The 21,270-nt window shown below is 61.2% G+C and overlaps 2 protein-coding genes across 5 annotated transcripts in view; one reads left to right on the top strand and one right to left on the bottom strand.

Moving 5' to 3' along the window:
• The window catches only part of SACK1G (scaffolding CK1 anchoring protein G), a 29,928-nt gene extending 23,760 nt beyond the window's left edge, over positions 1–6,168 (bottom strand). The window contains exon 1 of one of the 2 annotated variants that reach the window (XM_027131204.1): positions 5,265–6,168. In XM_027131204.1, coding sequence (XP_026987005.1) covers positions 5,265–5,786 — 522 coding nt within the window. In that variant the 5' untranslated portion in view covers positions 5,787–6,168. The remainder of the gene's footprint in view (positions 1–5,264) is intronic. The other variant, XM_027131203.1, reaches the window with a different exon arrangement.
• The window catches only part of SLC5A10 (solute carrier family 5 member 10), a 55,128-nt gene extending 34,070 nt beyond the window's left edge, over positions 1–21,058 (top strand). For 2 of the 3 annotated variants that reach the window (XM_027131208.1, XM_027131207.1), the window contains 6 exons: positions 13,864–13,971; positions 16,108–16,258; positions 19,877–20,045; positions 20,153–20,368; positions 20,558–20,615; positions 20,732–21,058. In XM_027131208.1, coding sequence (XP_026987009.1) covers positions 13,864–13,971; positions 16,108–16,258; positions 19,877–20,045; positions 20,153–20,368; positions 20,558–20,615; positions 20,732–20,838 — 809 coding nt within the window. In that variant the 3' untranslated portion in view covers positions 20,839–21,058. Of the gene's footprint in view, positions 1–13,863; positions 13,972–16,107; positions 16,259–17,564; positions 17,616–19,876; positions 20,046–20,152; positions 20,369–20,557; positions 20,616–20,731 lie in introns of all 3 variants that reach the window. The other variant, XM_027131205.1, reaches the window with a different exon arrangement.
• Positions 21,059–21,270: the final 212 nt, after the last annotated feature.

The following is a 21,270-nucleotide window of genomic DNA, read 5'->3' as shown; positions in this document are numbered from 1 at the left end:
AGCCCCCGCTTGAACCCTCCAGGATGGGGGGCTCACCACTTCTCCAGCCAGACTGCTCCCAGAGGGGCCATGGATGGGGACAGAGGGAAGAGAACTGAATCCGTGCCAGACACCATGCTTTTTTTCCATGTCAGTCTCGCCGCAACTTTGGGGCAGGTGTTGGCATCACGTGGCACTGAGGAGGACAGGACGGAAGGTCAGAGAGGCGGAGTGGCTAACTTGGGCAATGTGGCCGGGGTCCTGTGGTACGAGAAAGACTGTCTTCCCACCACCGCCCCACGTGGCATTTAATCTGGGAAGGGCGTGAGCCTGGGGATCACCGGGGCCTCACGAAGAAGGCTGGTGCGGCCCACCGGCTGGGCCTGCCTGGACGTGGGGCGTGGTCCCAATAGGGCGCAGTCCTGCCCCCGCGCTGAGCATTCTCATGACTGTTACTGCCTTAATTAAGACAAGTGCCCGACCCCATTTTACAAATGAAGAATGTGAGGCCCAAGGTCATGCGGCAAGGGGCCGGGTGAACCAGGGGCCTCTGAGAGGACTGCCCGCCTCTGCTGGTCCAGGGGGAGGACCCTCGGCTGCAGGGCGAGCCTGCCGGACCAAGGAGACCAGGAGCTCAGTCTAGACCTGCCACCCAAGACTGGTGTGACCTTCAGCAGGCCCTGGCGCACTTTGAACCTTGGTATCATCATCTGTGATGTGAGTGTGATGACAGGCCCTGCCTCCCGGGGTCTTGGGAGGGAGGGCAGTGCCGGCCGGGGTGGGGCTACCGCCTGGGCGCCCCAGGAGCCTGGCGTGCACCCAGCCCAGAGGTGCCAGCCCTCCTTGCTGGCAGAGCCGCTTCTGACTCCCCAGACTCAATTAAGACGCAAACACCGCTGGTAGGAAGCCTTTGGAGAGGACGGGAGGCCGACCCCTGGGATTATGTTATCAGATGGTTTGCCACCTGGCAGGTGGGGCCCCGGGCTGGGAAGTGCTCCCCAGACCCACTGCATGAGGCTGCGCGGGCGCTGCTCCTCTGGGCTCCAGTGTGTTCCTGGGAACAGTCCACTGGGCCGCCCCTGGGGCCTCTCAGGGCGTCGAGGCTGTGCTGGTACCGCCTGCTTGGGGACAGCAAGAGCCCCCCTCCTGGTCCCAGGGGCCTTGGCCCCCCATGACCCTGTGCTCACCAGGCCTTGGTGTGGTCAGACTTCTGCCCCTGCCGGAGCCCAGAGTCTAGGAGCCTCGTGAAAATGCTTTTACTGCCCTGAGTCAAGCTGGGGGCCCGCAGCAAGGCTCCACGGCTCCCAAGAGGGGCAGGGCTCGAAAGAACATCCAAGACGCTGCTTCTCCAGAGAAACGGGGGCTCACTGACCTCAGAGCTGGGCTCTGGGCCAGCTCCTCCAGGGACCGGCTCGGCGACAAGTTACCTGCCCTGTGTGAGCCCCTCTAAGCCTCAGTTTCCTCATCTGCACGGAAGGGACGATAGCTGACGCCATGGAGCTGGGAGGATCCAGGCAGGTAAAGTACCTGCTCAGCACCTGATGTGCAGCTGGGATTTCATAAGTGCCTCATTAAGTGCTTTTCTTCTCCTGGGGCCAAGCCGTGAGCCAGGACTGCAGTGTGGGAAGGCAGGGGCCTGACAGGAGAGACGTGGGGTCAGGCGGGCATTGTGGCACCTGCTTCCAGTCCCTTCCTGCTGTGTGGCCCTGGGCAAGAAGCTTAATGCCCCTGGCCTGGCAGGCACGAGCTCCGGGTTCTGGTCCAGCCTCCACCACTCACTCTCCTTCGTGCTCCCCCAGGTTCCTCACGCGCACACGACCCACCCCTGCCCCTGGGGTCCCTGGTGAGGGGGTCCTGGGGGGGGTGGAGCGGTGCTTAGCATCTCCTGGATGAACAGCTTGCTAGAGCATCTACCCCCTTTCTTGGCCGAGGCAGGCCCTCCCCAGTCCCAGCCCAACCCAGTCCAGCCTCACCCCTCTCTTGCAGAGGCTGCAGCAGCCTAGGCGTGATGCTACAGGCCCGGCCTCTGGTATGCAGTTGGAACCCCACGGCAGGTTTTTCCCTGGATAAATCACTGGCTCCCGGGGGCTGGGGGAGGGGCAAGCAGATGACCTTCCATCTCTGGGGCCTGCTCAGGGCCACCCAGCCAGTGGAGTCAGACCCTGGGCCCACTGGTCTTCGTCCCAGAGGAGTCCAGAAGGACAGGGCAGCAGGGTGTCAGAGCTGAAGGGATCCTTAAGAGGCGTCAATGCCTATACCCATTTTACAGATGGGATGACTGGGGCTCGTGCCAGGTCACACAGCGGTGGAGGCAGAGCAGGGACCTGACCCCAGCACCCCTGGCTCCTGGCACTGTGGCCCATTAGTTCCAGTCTAATCTCCTGGGAAATGGGGGGACTCAGCGTTAGCCTTGACGGGAACACAGCCGCTCCCGGCGGGGACGGGCTGAATGTGTGCTGTGTCACTTCCCTGCCCCAGGGTCGGCCCGCTGTGCTGACGACAGGCCAGGCTGAGGAGGCAGTGGGCTGGGCCGCCCTGACTCAGCACCACCAGTTCCAGCCCAGGCGCCCTGGTGGGCAGGGGGCCAGCATCTTGTCCAGGCAGCTGGACAGCGGGATCCCCATCCCAGTGGGGGAGAGAGGCCACTGTCCCTGCATTGGTACTGGGGGTGAGAGGAGGATGCGGGGGCGAGGGGAAAAGAGGTGATTCACGGGGAGAGATAAGGTAGGGAGAGCTCCCGGCAGACAGGCGGGCAGCCCAGGCAAAACACCCTGTCAGCATCCATCAGCGTCACAGCCCGGCCCCTGGGAGCCTGGGAAGCGGCAGAGCAGGGGAGGTGGGAGGGTTGCAGGTAGCTTGGATGAGCTGCCCCTCCCTGCCCTGCCTCTCACTGCATCCTGCCAAGGCCAGGGCAGGACAGGCAGGGGACCTGTCCTGGAGTCTGAGGACAACACAGGTCTGGTCCCTCCCCACTCCTCCACCCAAGAGCTAACCAGGTGACCTTGGCAGGGGTTAACCAGTGCGGCCTCAGTTACTACATCTTAAAAATGGAACACATGACGCTACACGAGATTATATAGTGCCCGGCACTCAATAAACAGCACCTCCGGTTATCAGGGCAGCCCGTACACACACACACCCCACACTGGCCACGGGCCCCAGGGTGGACATGGCAGGGAAGATGCAGGCTGGAAAGCAGGGGACAGATGTGAACAAATCCTCGTCCTCCGCCCTTGGTGTCCCCGTCTGAGAGGAGGCACTTGGCCTCTGAGGGCCCTCCTGTTGGGCCTGTGGCTCCCTGCTGTCTGAGCGTGGGGGCAGGGGTGGCATCAGTGAGCCTCCCTCTAGGAGGGATGAAAGCAGGGGGCAATGCCCACCTGTCCCACTTGTTGGGGGCTGCAGGACAGCACCAACTGGGACCACACAGACCGGGGTTCAGACCTGGGATGGACTTCCTCCTGGCTGTCACCTTACACAGGTGATGCCGATAATCTTGGGGGGCTTTTGTGGGGAGCATATTAAGTTACGGGGGGGCATGGGACTGCATGGGGTGGCTGGGTCTCAGCTCCGGCCATAGAGACGAGAGACGTAGGGAGGAGGCCCCGGTGCCCAGCATGGCCCCAGGCTCCCCTATCTGGCCCCATCACTGGGCCAGGCCGTCTGTCTTTCTGTCTGGGGGAGATTAGACTCTCCAGCTGTTCCTGTGCCGTCTGGGATCTGGGATCTGCCTCTGTCCTACTCCTGGTGGGGAGCAGGGCCATGGGGGGCGGGGAGGAGCCCGGGCACCGCAGGTCAAGTCCCCACCCAGGGCCTCAACTTCCCCAGTTTTAAAAAGGGAGAGGAGGCTGGGTAATGGGATCCCAACAGGCCCTCCCGGGGGACTGGGTCCCATGACCTCCAGCCAGGCGCCCACGTCAGCAGCGCCCTCCTACCCCACAGCAGGAGTGGTGTGGGTTATTCAGCCTGAAAACGGTGAAGGCCCCTCCCCCCTTCCTCCACCTCTTTCTCACTCAGTCACCGGACTCCGTCCTCACAGCTTTCATCCTCGCCACCTCCATTTCACAGACCAGAAACCCGAAGCCCCAGAGCTGCCTGGGACCAGGCCAAGGGCCAGGCTCCCCAACACAGGCTGTCCGACCCGGCCAGGCCCTTCAGGGGACGGGACTCCACCCTTCTGGAAACTTAAGCCATGGCCACCTTGTCAGCTCCTACCCACTTCTGTTCTCTGTGCCCAAGAGCTCCCCTGGCCCCTGTCTGTCCTCCAGGACGGTCCCCAAAGCCACCGTTTGGGTCTTGAGCAGACCCAGAAGACTGAAAGTGTTAAACTCTGCCAGAAATACCTCGTCCCACAAACCAAGGCCAGGACAGAACTGCTGAGCACTCAGTGCTCTCTCCTGAGCCCAGACCTGGCTTCAGAAGCGTCCTCAGCACAGCTCACGAGGCAGGCCTTATCAGTCATCTCAGAACGTGCTCTGAAACCACGGAAGCGTGAAGGAGCACCGGCTCACCAGCCGAGGCCTGGCTGGCTGCCAGGGGCGAGACCCCTTCTCAGAACGCGTGTCAGTGTGCCGGCACACTGCACAGCTCGGCAGGGGTCGCTCCAGGGGAGGTCCGGACAACGCTTGAGGTTCCTCCAGTCCAGGCAGACGACCCTCATCTGGACTCGCTCCGCTCCCACCCCTGAGGTCCGCACCATCGCCATCCCTCACATCCCAGCCTGGAAAGGTTCTGCCATTGCAAAGCTCACCGAGAGGCTCAGGGAGGGTCACCCAGCGTGGCCAGGAAGCAGGCACGCTTGAACTTGGATCTCCAAGCCAGCCTCAGACGGACTCAGGCTACCTCTTAGTCTCCATGCCTACCTCCCGCCCCAGCCTCTCTCCGCCGCCCCACAAAAGCACAGCCAGAAAGCTCCCGGCATGTAGGCGCGTGGGCCTGGGAGCCTCCTGCTTCTCAGGTGTGAATCAGAGCCATCCCGAGGGGCACTGAGAGAAAGCCGCGTGATCTTCCCTGCCCCACCCCATCGCAGCACCTTCGTCTGGGGAACCTGCTCGCCAGGTCTGGGGAAGTCAGCAACAGCCCCCAACAATGCACAAAGGCCCTTTGAGATGGGGCGGCCGCTGTCACCTTTCAGAGGACCCAGGGGCCCTACCCCTCTGCAAAGAAACCAAGGAGCCCCGTGAAGGCAGGAGGGGAGGCAGCCAACAGACCAGGCTGGGCTCTGAGTGAGAGTGTGCTCGGCGCCGGCGAGGCTGCCGCGTCCTCTCCGGGGACTCGCGCTGGCTCACCTTCTGGGCCTGGCTGACCATCTTGCGCACCACCTCCTTGATGTGGGCCTGCCCGTCGATGGGGGGCTGCATGTAGACGCTGGCCCGGGTCACACCCCGGTAGGCGATGGTGTCCGGCCAGCCCAGGTCCAGCTTTGGGATGGAGCGGTCAGACTTCTGGGGCCAGTACTCCAGCGAGGGCAGCGTCTCGGCCTCGGTGCGGGCCCCCTCTTCCCCGCTGCCCTCCTCGCCGTCACCGAGCTCGCCGTCCTCGGGCCCCCGGGGCTGGCCGCTGGCCCGGGGGTCCTCGGAGCCGGGGTCATACACCTCAATGGTCTCCACGATGCGCCTGAGCTCCAGCTCCGAGAGGAAGTCGCGGATGTTCTCCCGCTTCAGCACCTCATAGAAGGCGTCGGGGCCGCGGGCCACCAGGGCCTCCAGCGCCAGCCGCTGCCCCTCGCTGTAGAAGAACTCGGGTTTGGCCTCGCTGGAGCGCCAGTTGACGTGGCTGTCGTCCAAGCACTGCACCTGGGAGAAGGCCATGGCGGGAGCCTCTGCCGCGGGCTGGACGCACGCTCAGCAGGTCTGGAGCCCGGTCGCCGGCCTGGCGCAGCGCGTTCTGGGGCGTCTCGCCGCCGCCGCCGCCGCAGCCGCCGATCCTCTGCCCCCGGGAGCCTGCGGGAGGGGCGGGCTGCAGGGTCGGGTCAGAGCGCAGGCGGGGCCGCGGAGGGGCGGCCGCGCGGAGGAGGGGCCGGCGGGGGGTGTGTGTGGGCGGCACGCCTCCCGCCCCGGGTGCCGGAACCTGCCGGGGACGGGGGCCGGCGTCCCAGAGGATTTCTGGAGCTGCCAGAGGTCCAGGGCGACCTCTGGGGGGAACTAGGCCAGGAAGGGGACTTCCCAGAAGTTTCCTAGAGGGGCAGGAGGTCGTCCGCTCTCCGACGACCTCTGGCCCTGCTCGGCGGCGCCCCGCATCCCGAGGGCTTCCGGAATGGGATGGGGTCTCGAAAGCCCCCGGGCCCGCGATCGGCAGCCCGAGGGGCCTGTGCGGAGGAGGCTCGGGGCAGCGCGCCGGCGGGCGGGTCGCCGGGGGGCCCGGGGTCGGGGGCGCGGCCCAGGTCTCGCTTACCGGGCGGCGCGGGCGGAGCGGGTGCACAGGCGGCCTGTGACTCAGTGCCGCCTCGCCCACCCCGCTGCCGCCACCTGCGGTGACATGAGACCGGGGGCGGAGCCGGAAACCGATTCACCCCTACCCGCGACGGACACAGACGTTGGGCGGTGTGTGTCTGTCTCCTCCGCTGCCACCAGCCCCAGGTAGCCGAACTCTGAACAGCTCAGGGACCCAAGTCCAAGAGCTCCTGGAACATTGCAGCCCAGACAGGGGCAGTGTTCTTCCTGAGGACACACAGCAGTCAACGGCCTTAGCACACCCAGCCCCCAGCCTGTTGGTAACCCTGGTCCCACCCTGTGTCCAGTTTCCCAGGTGGGACGGAAGTCCATGCAGATGCTCAGCTGTCCAGTTGCGGAAGTAGGGTCGGGACCGGGCTGGGAGCCACCAAGGCAGAGGTGGGGCAGGTCTGACCCGACCTCAGGAGCCTGCAAAGAGCCTGGTGTGGATAGAGCAGGTACCCAGTTCTAGGTCCCAGCCCCGCTCCCTTCTGGGAGCTCCGCCCACCCAGGACTGGTCCCGCATGATGAACCCGGGGGCAGGGAGGGCCTCAGAGGGCGGCTGTGGGCTGGGGTCAGGTCCAGCCCTCTGCCCTGCGTCCTGGGGCTTGGGACCCCGGTTCTGGGGGCGTATGGGGACCACATCTGAAAGCAGGCTGCCAGGGTGGGGACAGCAAAGCCCACGAAACCTGGCCTGACAACGGCCCGCATCCCGCTGCATGCCGCGGGCAGCCAGCCAGGCACCTGGCCCAGTCCTGCCACCACCATCACCTCGCCTGCCCTGCAAGGAGCTGCTTCGTGCTCACCTGGGATTGGGGCCCCGAGGACACTGCTCTTGCTGCCGAGGGCCAGCTGTTGATGTCACTGGGCCTGGGCCCATGAACCCCCCTCCCCCAGGATCCTCACCACCACCCATCTGCCTGTCAGCCTCTTCCCTGGGTCTGCTGCCTCGAGCAGTGATGCGGTGTCCCAGCCCCAGCATGCCTGTGGTCCCCATCGCTGACCCCTCTAGTCCTGCACTCCACCCTGGCCCGGGGGCTTCACAATGTGTCTGAACATAGTGCCCCCAGCCCCTCCCAGGTACATGCACACACACCTGCATCCCCCCGCCCCTGCACATGGTCAGAAGGGGGAGGAAGGTGGTCCCAGGGCCAAGCACTGCCCTGGGAGTCCTGAAGCCTGACTTACAGCCTCTGCCACTGGGGATCTAGACAAGACCTTCTCTGGCCTCAGCTTCTCCTTTTTTTCTTCCCCTGCACGGAGGCCCTGGGGCTCACGAAGGGAGTCCTGGCTCTCAGGGCTGAAGGGCCTGCAGCCCTCCAGCTGCCTGCCCAAAATTATAGATTCACAGGAAGCTGTTAAAAAAACCAACAGAGAGCTTGCACGCACCCTTCACCCAGTTTCCCCCAATGGTGTCATCTTGCATAACCATAGCGTAGTAATACCACAGCCAGAAATCTCATTCAGATTTCCCCAGTTTACGTGTGCTTGTTTCTGTGCGTGTGTGTAGATGTGTGCAACCTTATCACATGTGTACGTTTGTGTAACCACTATCACAATCAAGACACAGAGCTGTCCCTCTACAGCCAAACCCACACCTCCATCCCTAACCCTGGCCGCCACCGATCTGTTCTCTGGTGATTCATCCAGGTTGGTGTGTATGGCTGTATTCCTTTCTGTTGCTGCCTGGTACTCCATGGTACTCTAGTCTCTGTTTCTACAAGTTTGGCATTTTTAGCTTCCACATATAAGGGATATCATACAGTATTTATCTTTCTCTGACTTATTTCACTTAGCATAACACCCTCGAGGTCCATCCACGTTGTTGCAAATGGCGGGATGGCTTTCCTTCTCATGGCTGAATGATATTTTCTTATATATGTAAACGTCACAGTTTCTTTATCCGTGTATTATAAGTACTGAAGGACATTTCGATTGTTTCCATATCTTGGCTATAGTGAATAATGCTGCAGTGAACAGGAGTGCAGATATCTCTTTGAGGTGGTGATTTCATTTCCTTAAAATATGTAACCTAGATTGCTGGATCATATGGTAGTTCTATTTATAATTTTTTAAGGAACCTCCATGCTGTTTCCATAGTAGCTGCACCCATTTACACTCCCACCAACCATGTACAAGTGTTTCCTTTTCTGCACATCCTGGCCAACTCTTGTTATCTCTTGTCTTTTTGATAGTAGCCATTCTTGCAGGTGTGATGATTTCCCTGATGATTAGTGATGTTGTACAAGTATTTTTCATGTACCTGTTGGCCATTTGTACGTCTCCTTTGGAAAAAATGTCTGTTCAGTTCCTCTGCCCATCTTTAAATCAGATTTCTGGGGTCTGTTTGTGGGTTTTTGTTTTTCCTATTGAGTTGTATGAGTTCTTTACATATTCTGGATATTAACCTTTTATCAGACACACAATTCGCAAATATTTTCTCCCATTCTGTATGTTGCCTTTTCATTTTGTTGATTGTTTCGTTTGATGTGCAGAAACTTTTCAGTTTGATGAAGTCCCACTTGTTTTTTACTTGTTTGTTTTGGGGGTTTTTTGTTTGCTTTTGGCTTTCTTTGCATTTGCTTTTAGTGTCAAATCCAAAAGAATCGTTGCCAAGACTGATGTCAAGGAGCTACCACCTATATTTTCTTCTAGGTGTTTCACAGTTCCTGGCCTTTTTTCAAATCTTTAAGCCATTTTGAGTTGATTTCTGCATGTGGTGTGAGATAGGGGTCCAGTTTCATTCTTTTGTCTGTGGCTGTCCAGTTTTCCCAACACCCATTTGTTGCAGAGACTGTCCTTTCCGCATTGTATATTCTTGGCTCCTTTGTCGTAAATCAGTTGACCATATATGCGAGGGGTTTATTTCTGTTCTGTTCCACTGATCTGTGTGTCTGTTTTTGTGCCAATACCACACTATTTTGATTACTATAGCTTTGTGATTTGGTTTGAAATCAGGGAGTATGATGCCTCCAGCTTTGTTTTTCTTTCTTAAGGTCCCGGATCTTTTATGGCTACTCAGGATCTCTTATGGCTCCATACAAATATTTTAGGATGGTTTTTGCTACCTCTGTGAAAAATACCATTGGGGTTTTTTTGGTTTTTTTGTTTTTTTGCGGTACGCGGGCCTCTCCCTGTTGTGGCCTCTCCCGCTGCGGAGCACAGGCTCCGGACGTGCAGGCTCAGCGGCCATGGCTCACGGGCCCAGCCACTCTGTGGCATGCGGGATCCTCCCGGACCGGGGCACGAACCCGTTGTCCCCTGCATCGGCAGGCGGACTCTCAACCACTGCGCCACCAGGGAAGCCCTCATTGGTATTTTGATAGCGATTGCACTGAATCTGTAGATCACTTTGGACGTTTTAACAATATTAATTCTGCTAATCCATGAGCATGGAATACCTTTCCATTTTTTTGTGTCTTCTTCAATTTCTTTCAGCATCTTACAGTTTTCAGCGTACAAACCTTTCACCTCCTTGGGTTAAGTTTTTTCCTAGGTATTTTATTCTTTTTTATGCTACTGTAAATGGGCTTGTTTTCGTAATTCCTTTTTCTGATAGTTCATGGTTAGTGTACAGAAACACAGCCGGTTTTATGTATGGCTCTTGCTTGCTGCGACTTTACTGAATTTGTTTCTGCAGCTTTTCTTTTCATCCTTCCCACAGGTGTTTTATGCAGAGCAAAAGCTTTAGTTGTTGTTTTTTTAAATAAGTATGTATTTATATTTTGGCTGTGCTGGGTCTTAGTTGCGGCACATGGGATCTTTTAGTTGAAGCATGCAGACTTCTCAGTTGCAGCATGTGCACTTTTAGTTGCGGCATGCATGGGGGATCTAGGTCCCCGACCAGGGATCGAACCTGGGCCCTCTGCCTTGGGGGTGTGGAGTCTTACCCACTGGACCACCAGGGAAGTCCCAAAGCTTTAGTTTTGATGAGCTCTATTTTATCAAGTTCCCATTTAAGGGATTACGCTTTTGACGTTAAGTCTAAAAACTCTTCACCTTGCCCTAGGTTCTGAAGATATCCTCCTACTTTTTTCCTAGAAGTCTGATAGTTTTACATTTAAATCTGTGATCTATTTTGAGTTAATTTTTTTGTGTAAGGTATGAAATTTAGATTGAAGTTGACTTGTTGGCCTATGGATGTCCCCAGAAGGGTTTTACAGAGAAAGATATAGCCCCAGAGAATAAATACCCAGGATCACATCGTAAGGGGTTGGGAGAACTGGACTCAGAGCCAGGTCTGTGTGCTCCCCCCTGTGATATCAGCATCTGAACTGGCTCCCAGGGATAAGCCAGGCTTGCTTGGGAGTGGGGAGCACCTTGATTTCCCCTCGGGGTGGTGTGTCCAATGACCAGCTTGGAAGAGGGTCATTTAGTAAGTCAACAAACACAGGCAGAACCTGCCACCCATTGGCTTGTGCTGTGCGCTGTTGGAGTCCGGGCTTCTCCATGGGGCTCATGGTCACAGTCTATCGAGAGGCAGGAAGGACACAGGTCACAGAGTTATTGGTGCCGTGGAGGGTGTATCCTCAAAGCCTGTAGAGCCCAGACATCCGCAACGAGCTGGGAGGAATCAGTATGAGCTCCCTGGGTTTGAGAAGGGTGTTCCAGGGAGAGGGTACAGAGGCCCAGAGTTGAGGGTGAAATTTTGGCAGTGGTCCAGGTGGCCAAGTGGGCAGAGGCTGTAGTACACAGTTAGAGTCCCCTGATCCCTCCTGCAGGGGATGGAGGCCACAGGAGGCTGTGAGCAGGGAAGATAGTGGCAGAGTCACGGTTTTAGGGGAGGTGGGTTAGAGGGGGGAGGTGGTGCAGCTCCCCTGGTCCCCAAGCCCAGTGGCTGGACTTGGCATCGGCCGCAGGGAGGGAGGACGTGGGGGGCAAGGAGAGAGGCAGCCCTCAGGCTTCTGGCGTGGGCCTCGGCTGGGTAGGGGTGCTGATGCCAAGGTGGAGCCCAGCGGGGAGCTCCCAGGCCCGTGGAATCCGGTACTCAGGCAAGGCCAGGCCCCTGGCCTGGGGCTGCTCCCTCCTGAGTTGGCACAAATGGGGGACTTTGTGTAGGTGGCAGCACCTCTGCTGCTGTCACAAAGGAGAGGTGGTTCTTACTTGCTGCTTAGGCAGGCAAGCCCGAGGCGCCCGGAGGCAAGGCCCCGTCCTGGCAGCCTGGAATGGGCTGCAACCGGGCGAATAAACCCAGGCAGAATCTCCTGACTTGGCCTTTCTGAGCCATCATGTGGCCGTGACGCATCACCCGTCCCTCCCAGGAGGGCTGGGTCCTCCCGGTGCCAGAGCCAGCCAGTCCAAGCCCAGAACCTGTCACGAGGGACCTGTCACCTGCCCCCACCTGAACCCCAGTGGCTCCAGAGTCCCACCGTGGGACCCCAGGCTCTGTCCTGGGTCTGACTACGTGTCCTAGGAAAGCTATGCCCTTTCGGCTCCTGAGTTCTCTCATATGCATAGCTGTGGGTGGGAGGTGGTAGGGTAGGGCAGCTGGATCAAACAGTGCCTGAACTCCTCCATAGCTCTTTGTGGGGTCCTTTCTCCCCTTCCTCCTCTCCTTCTGTGCCTTTCCCCTTGTTCCCAACCATTCACTTGTTTACTCTTTCATTCATTTACAACTGTTCACTGAGCATCTCCTTTGGGCCCAGCCCTGGACAGGGAGATACCTGGGAGAGGAGATGATTCAAAGCCAGTGTCCACCCTTGCGGAGCTCCCAGTCTGGTGGAGGGCGTAAAATATGCAAACAAACAATTGTGATTCAACCCTGGGCTTTAAGAGCCCTTGGGAGGAAGCTACTCTAACTTAGCGGGTGGGTACGAGCTGTGGAAGGCTTCGGAGAGCAAGCCCTTCGCAGCAGGCCATGAAGAGGGAGGTGAGCGAGGGTAGAGACAGAGCAGCAGGAGGAGACTGCGTCTGCAAAGGCACAGAGGCATCAGCATGCTGGGCGTGTGTGAAGAGCTGCAAGCAGGTCGGGGTGGCCAGTGCGCGGTGCTGGGATGACAGGACCTGGGACCAGTTGTCCAGGGCCTCGAATGTCATGGCGGGGAGGGGGTTCCTGAGAAGTAAGTGACGTGAGCAAAGCGGTGACTTTGGAAGGATGGAGAGGATGGAAGGGAGGCCGTGAGGAGCTGGTGCCCACCTTGTGGCAGGAGGGAGGACAGTGGGACACACTGAGCCGGAGATGCCAGGGGTGGGGGCCTGGCGGGGCAGATGCCCTGGAAGCCTGGCACTCGGGGATGCGGGTCATGGGGGAGGGGATGATGCCGCTCCAGCCCCTCTGGCCCTGGGGAGGGGGCCTGGGACCCTCGACGGTGGGTTGGGCATCTAAGGAGCGGCGTTAACCCAGGAGTGCCTGGTCCGCGCAGGGGCTCCAAGTCACGGAAACATCAATGCCCACGCGTGGAAACGTTACCCCCCAAAGAGGCCCCTGTGGCCGCGCGGCTGAGCGTCGGCCGCTGTTTCTGAACTTTCCCCGTAATCGCATCTCTGTGTCTCCGTGTTTGCTTGCTCTGCGCATTCCTCTGCGGGCCCTGCTGAGAACCCAGGGGGCAGGGGCCAAAGGTGTTTAAGGAGTGCTTCCCAGAGGAACAACAGCACGGGGGTCGACCCTGTCTGTGACCTCCGCCCGCTCTCGGGAGCCAGGCCCCCCTCCGTCAGGCCCTGAACAGGGTCAGGCTCCAGCGGCTGGTGGGGAGTCTGGGATTTCGGATTCAGGCCAGGTCTGGGCCATCCACTCAATCCTTGTTCACTCAGAGGGCGAGCAGTGGGCGCTGCCCCGCCACGGGGGAGGGTCTGCAGCAGAACCACCTCCCGTGCCAACAGCCCCAGTTGTCCAGGGGAGGTGAAGTGCTGAAAATGAGCGATGAGGGGGGAGGGGGTCATGGGGGAGGGGGGCTATTTCAGATGGAGGCGATGACTTCTGAGCCGCCCCTGGGAGGGCCTGGGAGAGCAGCACCCAGCACAAAGGCTCGGGTGGGAGGAGGCTGGGGTGCGGGGAGAGGGGCAGGGAAGGAGACCGGCCCGAGGAGCTGGGAGTCTGGAGGGTCTTGTGCGGAGCTCTGGGCTCCCTTCTTGTTTGAGGGGTCAGCCCGGGTGGGGGGCCTCCACCTGCCCCTCTGGGGAGGAGGGCTGAGGGCAGGAGGTGGGGGGAAGGAGACCGGACGCCTCACCTGGGCGGGGCTGCCCTGCAGGGGAGCCGGCCTGGTGTGGGCCAGGGAGCTGGGGTCATGGGATGGGCAGCAGGCCGGAGGAGAGGGTGTCAAGGGCCAGAGGAGTCTCTGAGGCCGGCCCCCGCCTCGGCACCCAGGCTGGGAAACTGAGGCCCAGGGCCGAGCAGCCGCTGGTGGCAGATGGTGACGGAGCGGGTGCGGCCAGGCTCCTGTCCTCAGCCCGGGGCTCGCCCACCCCAGGGAGGGCGGCGAGGGGCGGGCGGGGGACACTAGGCATCCCTCTCGCGCAGATGACGTGGGCTGTGTGGTACCCTCTGAGTGCCTGCGGGCCTGCGGGGCCGAGATCGGCTGCTCCAACATCGCCTACCCCAAGCTGGTCATGGAGCTGATGCCCACAGGTGAGGCTCCAGCGGGGTCCGGGGAGGAGCCCTGGGGGCGGTGGAGCCCACTCTGGATCCAGCGTGACTCTGTGTGACATCCAGGTGGGATGAGCGTAGCGTGAGGAAAGTAGCAATAATAGAAGACACACAGGGCACCCACCGTGCGCCAGGTGCCACACCCGGGGCCTCACATGCGGCTAACTCGCGTCCTCTTCTCAGGAACCCTGGGCGCTGTGATCTTCATTCCCACTTTAATTTTTTTTTTTGTCACACTGCACGGCATGTGGCGTCTTAGCTCCCCGGCCAAGGATCAGACCCGCGCGTGCCTCCTGCAGTGGAAGCGTGGAGTTTTAACCACCGGGCCACCGGGGAAGTCCCTCATCATCCCCACTTTAGAGATGGGGACACTGAGACCCAGGGTGCCCTGGCCAAGGTCACGTGGCAAGTGAGCTGCAAAGCTGGGTTCTGAGCTCGGGCGGTCTGCCCCCAAGGCTCATCCTCTTAGCCGGTGCTGGCCCGTCCCTCCAGAAAGGCTGCCACTGTCTCCTCTTTCAGGCCTGCTGGGTGTTAGGCCCTTTCACAAACTGCTTCTTCTTTTTTTTTTTTTTTTTTTGCGGTACGCGGGCCTCTCACTGTTGTGGCCTCTCCCGTTGCGGAGCACAGGCTCTGGACACGCAGGCTCAGCGGCCATGGCTCATGGGCCCAGCCACTCCGGGGCACGTGGGATCTTCCCGGACCGGGGCACAAACCCGTGTCCCCTGCATCGGCAGGCGGACTCTCAACCACTGCGCCACCAGGGAAGCCCACAAACGGCTTCTTATGTAAGGTTATGAGGCAGAGTTCTTAGCTGCGTTTTACAGATTGGGAAACTGAGGCACAGAGAGAGGAAAGTGACTTGTCCCGGGCCACCCCTCAGCATGGTTGCTGGGATTAAACGCAGCCGCACAGGGAAACTGACCGGCACGGGGCTTGGCCGCACTGTGGCTTCCCACCCCGGTGCCTCGTCTGCCCCTTCTGTTCTGGGGGCTCGCTGACACCCAGCCGTGTGAGCCATAACCCCTCTCCAGGCGTTGAGCTCCCTGTGTGAGAAGTGGGAGGAGAATAAGCCCCAAGTTAATCCACCTCCCTGAGCAAGGGAAGGAGGTTGGAGACATGTCTGCAGGAAAACCATGATTTAACTCACTTTCCTCTGGGCCCCATCTCAGTCAGCCTAAGTGAACAGAGAGGGCCATGGGATGCCTGGAAGTCACACAGCAGGTCAGACGCAGAACCAGGGCCAGGCAAGCAATGGCACCTGCAAGTCTGAGCCCTCAGGGGAGGTGGCTTATCCTGGGGTGGGGGAAAGGGGTGTGGAGAACAGGGAATCTGCAGAGGTGGAGGAGGTGCTTAGACACTTGAAGAAAAAGCACAGGAAGCCTTGGAGACAGACTCGAACTGAAGCCCAGAGAGGGGAGGCGACCAGCCTGAAGCCACACATCACTGAGTCCTCTGCACACTCAGCCCCTCTCAAGCCCACGACCCCCGGCAGGCTTTGCACAGCAGGGCCTCGCCCACCTTGGTGGGGGCCCCTTATCCGTTTTCAGCCCAGGACCGAGGCGGCTTTTGTCTCCTCTTTGGGCAACCATGTCTCCTCTCTCACAGAGCCAACAAGACAGTGTGGCCACGCACAGGAAGTAGCAGGAAACCCCAGGCCCTGGGCCCCTGGGCCCTGCCCAGGGCGGGGCCTCCAGGCTGAGGGTCCTGTCCAGGCTGTCCTCACTCTCCCGCCCCACCCCTAAGTTCTGCCGCTGGCCTGCTGTGCATCCCTGGGCAACTCTCTTCCCCTCTCTGAGTTTCCACCTCCTCACCGTCCAATGAAGTCTGGGTGTGAAAGTGCTCTGTCAGCTGGAAGCTCTGTAGAAGCGAGAGGCTGAGAACAGATCCCCGTTGCCAGCAGCCCGCAGGCTCAGGCAGCAGACGCGGGAGCCCCGCCGTTGTCCCCAGCCTCCCATGTCAGGGTCTCTCTCCCACCACCTCCAACCCCCCCACCTCCTCCCTCCTGGGCCTCTACTTGCAGGGACTTGGAGGGGCGTCAGACGGCGGGGCCTGGGCAGGAGGGCTCCCGGGGGTGGGGGCGCGGCCCGGGCAGGGTCACAGCGGCCCCTGTCCCCCCAGGCCTGCGGGGGCTGATGATCGCTGTGATGATGGCCGCTCTCATGTCATCGCTGACCTCCATCTTCAATAGCAGCAGCACGCTCTTCACCATGGACATCTGGAAGTGGCTGCGGCCCCGTGCCAGGGAGCGGGAGCTGCTGCTGGTGGGACGGTATGGGGGAGGGGCTGAGAGGAGGGCTTCCCCAGCCACACCACCAACCCATGAGGCCCCAGCAGAGTTGGGCTTTGAGGGATGAGTAGGAGTTTGCCAGTTGGAGAAAGGATGACACCAGGAAGGAGAGGAGAGAAGAGACCAGAACATTCTACCCCTCCCACCTTCCACATCGCTCTGCTGGCCACCCCTTCATGGCCACAACCCCCATCTTGGAGGCATCTCTTACCCCAAGCGGAATCTCTGAGGGAATCTGCCAGGGAGAGCCCCCTTCCCTAACCACGCAGAGATCTGCCTTCCCCAGGTCTGAGCCCCTAGCCCCCATGACGGTTCCCAGCTGCCCCAGAGAGGGCCAGAGCCAGCACTCAGGTGTAGCCACACCCACACCATAGCTGTCCCTCTGGCCCCTGTGCCCCTGGCCCCACTGAGCTTCTGCCCACTTCCTCCGAGCCCCACTTGTCCCCTCCTTATTACCTTGATGACTCACCTGATCTTTCTAGACTCTGCTCAAGTGCTCCTCCTCCAGGCAGCCCTCCTTGATACCTGAGACCAAGGAATGAGCCCCCTCCCCTCAAAGCCTCCCACAGGAACTATAGCCTCGCTCCCATAGCACATGTAGGCCTTGCCGGTCCCACTGGTGTCCCGATGCCCCTCCACATGGGGGGAGGGGGGTTGTGCCTGGCACAGCCCTCCATCCCCAAGCTTGGCTGAGTATCCGGGAGTCCTTTAGGGGTGAAACTCAGTGATGGATGAAGAGGAGTCGATGCCCTCTCAGGAGTCCCACCCTGCCTGTCTCCCTCCCAGCCATGCAGCCCCCACTGTGCCGGTCGAGGGGGACCCGGCCCTCTGGTGCTGGGCTTGGCAGCAGTGCCCTCTCCAGCTGGGAGCCTGTGGCGCCCATCCTCAGGGTGGGGTCTCCTGGAGCTCCAGGCAGTCAGCCCGTGATGCAAAGCAGCCGGCCTCTGTCGGGACACGCCGGCTGGCAGGTGTGAGCTCAGGTGCAGCTCAGACCTCGTCCAGAACAGGGAGCCTCTCCCTCGGCTCCCCGGCGGCTTCTGTGTCAGCACCTGGACCACCCCTCCCAGCCCCTGCTGGACCAGCTCCTCCCTGAGCCCCTCCAGCCCCGGCTTCCCGGGAACTGGGGCCCGGACGTCCTCCTGCCGCCCAGGGTGTGCCTCGGCCCCCTGGCCTGGACACTGGTAGCCTCAGTCCCCCCTTGGCGGCTCCACGTCCCCTGCCTGCTACTTCCCAGCCTCCCGCTCCCACCTGAAGCCAGAGTCCTGAGCCGGTCTTCCCTCTATGCCAGCTCAGCCCCCCACAGGGCACCCTTGACCCTCCTTCTCACCCATCCACCCAGGTAAGCCCGCCCCGGGCCCTGCCAGCCTGCCTGTGGGCACCCGGCTGTGTGATGTGGGCCGGGCTGCTCACCTTCTCTGGGCCGCAGTTATCTCAGCTGCCAGGTCGGTGGGGTGGAAAGGGCCCAGTGCTGGGTGTGCGGCCAGGGCCTAGCCCTACCACGCCTCCGTCTTGAAGCACCAGGGCAGCCCCCAGCGCCCCCAGCCTGCTCCCTGCCCAACAGCGCTGTTCAAGCTGTGTTTCCAGCCGTGTGGGCTCTGGATCCTTGGAGCTCAGTCCAAGGAGAGATGGGACTCCCAGAGCAAAGGGCAGCAGAGGGCACCCTGAGCCTGGGATGAGGCCATCACGGGGATGCTGGGGAACCCCCACCCAGGTCTCCTCAGGTTGGGGGGGCCAGAGGAGCTACCATAAGCCTGGGGCCGTGACCACCTCATGCCTGGGGCCCCGATCTTTGCCAGCCCCCAGCCCCGCTCCCCGGTCCTCCCCTGCAGCCCCTTCTGTCCACCCTTCTCTGTTATTCAGTCCACTACTGCTGGCCCTCCCTGGGACCCTGCATCAAACTGGGCAACATAGGGGACCCAGAGAGGTCTCAGAGCCCCCCCAGCCCTTGAGGGGCTCCCCTGCGACCATGGCTGCGGCCCAGGGGCAATGGAGGGGGCCAGTCGTCCTGACGGCAGAGTGGGGGGGGCAGGGTGTCAGGAAGACTTCCTGGAGGAGGAGCGTCTTGAGCTGGGCCTCGGTGGACAAGGGGGTTTTGCTGGGGAAGGAGTTGAGAAGGGCATTCCAGGCAGAAGGAACAGCCTCTGGGTTTGGGGTCCCTCTGACAGCCTGGTGGTGGCTGAGTCATCAGACCAAACCCAAGAGGGCAGTAAGAGGGCAGTAAGAGGGCCAGGGCCCCAGTCTAGGCCTGGCTGGAGAGGACCAGCCCCACAAGAGATGCTGAGTCTGGTGTTGGACGCGGGGCCTGTTGGAGGAGGGCAGGGTGGAGCCTGCCGGTGCCTCTGAAGCGGGCAGCGCTGGCTGCCTGCCAGGCGGAGGGTTAATTAGCCCTAATCAAGGGGGTGCCTCCTTCCTCCACCCTCTCCTTCTGGCGTGGAAGGGAAGGGAAGGACAGGAGGCAGGAGGACCCGCCCCAGCCGCACACACGGCCTCTGTCATTCCTATTGTGCTGTCCGGGGTTCCAGGGGGTCTCACGCATCACCCACCTCTGAGGGTAAGGGGCGTCCAGCTGACCCAGGACACAGCCGAGGGGCTCTCAGCCAGGGAGAGGCATACGGACACCTCGCCCCAGCTCTGTCCCCTTAGCCAGGTTCCACACCCCTTCAAAGCTGCAGGGTCGCCTCCTCCTGGAAGCCTTCCTGGTTGGATGCTTCCTCTGGGCTCCTTCAGCACAGCCCTTAGCACAGGAGAACAGGCTCATCTGTTTTCTTTGCTCCACTCTGGGTGCTGGGCAGGGACCAGGCCTGCTCGGCACCAAGTCTGGGTCCCTAAGCCACACCCTGCTCTCCGGTGGGCTCCTCGTGAATGCCTCGTGGAGGAACGAGTGAAGAGTGTCCCTGCTGCGGGGGCGGGGGGGGGGGCACGCCCAGCGGGAGGCAGGCAGGAGCTGAGAGGAGGATTCCACGCAGGGTGGGCCGGGGAAGGGGCTTCGCAGCTGAGACCTCTGGGCTCCAAACCTTGCACTCCGGCTGGAGGTCGCCCAGTAGTGGATGTGAGTCCACAGCCTAGGGCTGTAGGGGGTGGGGGGGTGCCAACCAGAGGCCACGGCTCCTTCAAAGGCCCACCAGGGTTAGAGGAACGCTGGGAGGTCAGTCTGGCCTGAATGTGAGGGCAGGGGGTCATTCGTGCAGTCAGGGATGTGCATTGAGCACCTACTGTGTGCCGGGAGATGCAGCAGTGAACTAGCAGGATGAGGCTGCTGCCGCCACGAGTGGGAGATGGACAGCAAGCACAGAGAGGTTGGGACGGTGCCTTGAAGGTGGGCAGGAGAACCGGGGGGGCCACGGGGGCCACTGTGAGACCCCAGGGATGAGCGTGAGAACACAGGCTGAGTCAGGGGCGGTTCCTGCCAGCAGCAGGTAGCCATGGAAGGGTCTGGAGAGGGCAAGATCGGCCAGGTCCCTGGAGGAGTGGACAGGGGCCAGGGAGGAGGCTGGAGCTGAGCAGCAGGGGACAGATGGAGAGCAAGCCTTAGGGACAGGTGGGAGGCGAGGCAGGGCTGAGGAGAGGTCTCGAGGGACGGCCTGCTGCTGCCGCCCGCAGGCTGGTCACTGTGGTGCTCATCGGCGTGAGTGTGGCCTGGATCCCGGTCCTGCAGGGCTCCAACAGTGGGCAGCTCTTCATCTACATGCAGTCGGTGACCAGCTCCCTCGCCCCCCCGGTGACCGCGGTCTTCGTCTTGGGCATCTTCTGGCGGCGGGCCAACGAGCAGGTGGGGTGGGGCTGGGCGCACATCTCCCCCTGCTGCCTGTGTGCCTGGGTCGGGGGGAAGCCTGGCCTTCCTCCCGAGGCCCCAGCTGCCCTGCCTCCTCCCCCCAGGGGGCCTTCTGGGGCCTGATGGCGGGGCTGGCGGTGGGTGCCACCAGGCTGGTGCTGGAGTTCCTGCACCCGGCCCCGCCCTGCGGCCGCCCCGAGGACCGGCCTGCCGTCCTGCACAGCATCCACTACCTGCACTTCGCCGTGGCACTCTTCGTGCTCAGCGGGGCCGTGGTGGTGGCTGGGAGCCTGCTGACGCCAGCCCCCCAGGGCATCCAGGTGAGCCTGGCCTGACCCCTGACCCTCTCCGTCTCAGGAATTTTCTAGCTCTTGACCCGTAACCCCATCCGGCCCTGGTTCCTGGCCCTTTTTGAACTTGGCTGCCCTCTCGCCATCACTGACCCCTGATCCCGTCTGGGCCCACCCCCGTCCCGCCACCCTCGCCCTCACCCTCACCCTTCCCTGCAGATCGAGAACCTTACCTGGTGGACCCTGGCTCAGGACCTGCCCTCGGGAGCCAAAACAGGTGTGTGTGTGACCCTAAGGCGCTCCCTCTCACTCCCACCCACGGCGGGGCTGGAGGCAAGGGCCCCGGGTGGGAGCCTGTGGCCCTCATCTGTCCCCGCCTCCCACCCCCTCCAGGTGACCCCCGAGCATCCCAGAAACATGCTTTCTGGGCCCGCGTCTGTGGCTTCAACGCCATCCTCCTCGTGTGTGTCAACGTCTTCTTCTACGCCTACTTCGCCTGACACCGTCCCCGGAAGCCCCCCTTCCCCACCAAGGATACGGAGGCCCAGAGGAGGGTGGCGCCCCTCGTGGCCACAGGGCAGGTCAGTGCCCAGGGGCTGGCTGAGCCCGCAAAGCAGGAGCTCTGAAAAATTAGGGAGGAAATGGGAAAAAAGAATGTGCGATGCTTCCGAAACAGTAGTTGTAATTGGAAAGAAAATGAGGTTTCTGATGAGCATTCTTCTACTCTTCCACTGTTTTTATTTTGAGTTCACGGGCCCAGGTCGTGAGCAGCGAATCTGCCAGAGCTCAGGGCTCCAGGGTCTCGGGCCAGCGCTGGGCAGAGGGAGCCCCTCTCCGCCCCTCCCTTGGCTCCAGCCCCATCCCACCTGCTGCCCTCTCCCTGCTCACCGCCCCTCCACCACCGGCCTGGCATTCAGAGCCCCTTCCGAGCT

This window comes from Aethalodelphis obliquidens, unplaced genomic scaffold (genome assembly GCF_003676395.1).
Source record: "Aethalodelphis obliquidens isolate GAN/ISIS:26980383/991018 unplaced genomic scaffold, ASM367639v1 scaffold38, whole genome shotgun sequence".
Classification (NCBI taxonomy): domain Eukaryota; kingdom Metazoa; phylum Chordata; class Mammalia; order Artiodactyla; family Delphinidae; genus Aethalodelphis; species Aethalodelphis obliquidens.
This window is presented reverse-complemented; position numbering and strand designations above follow the sequence as displayed.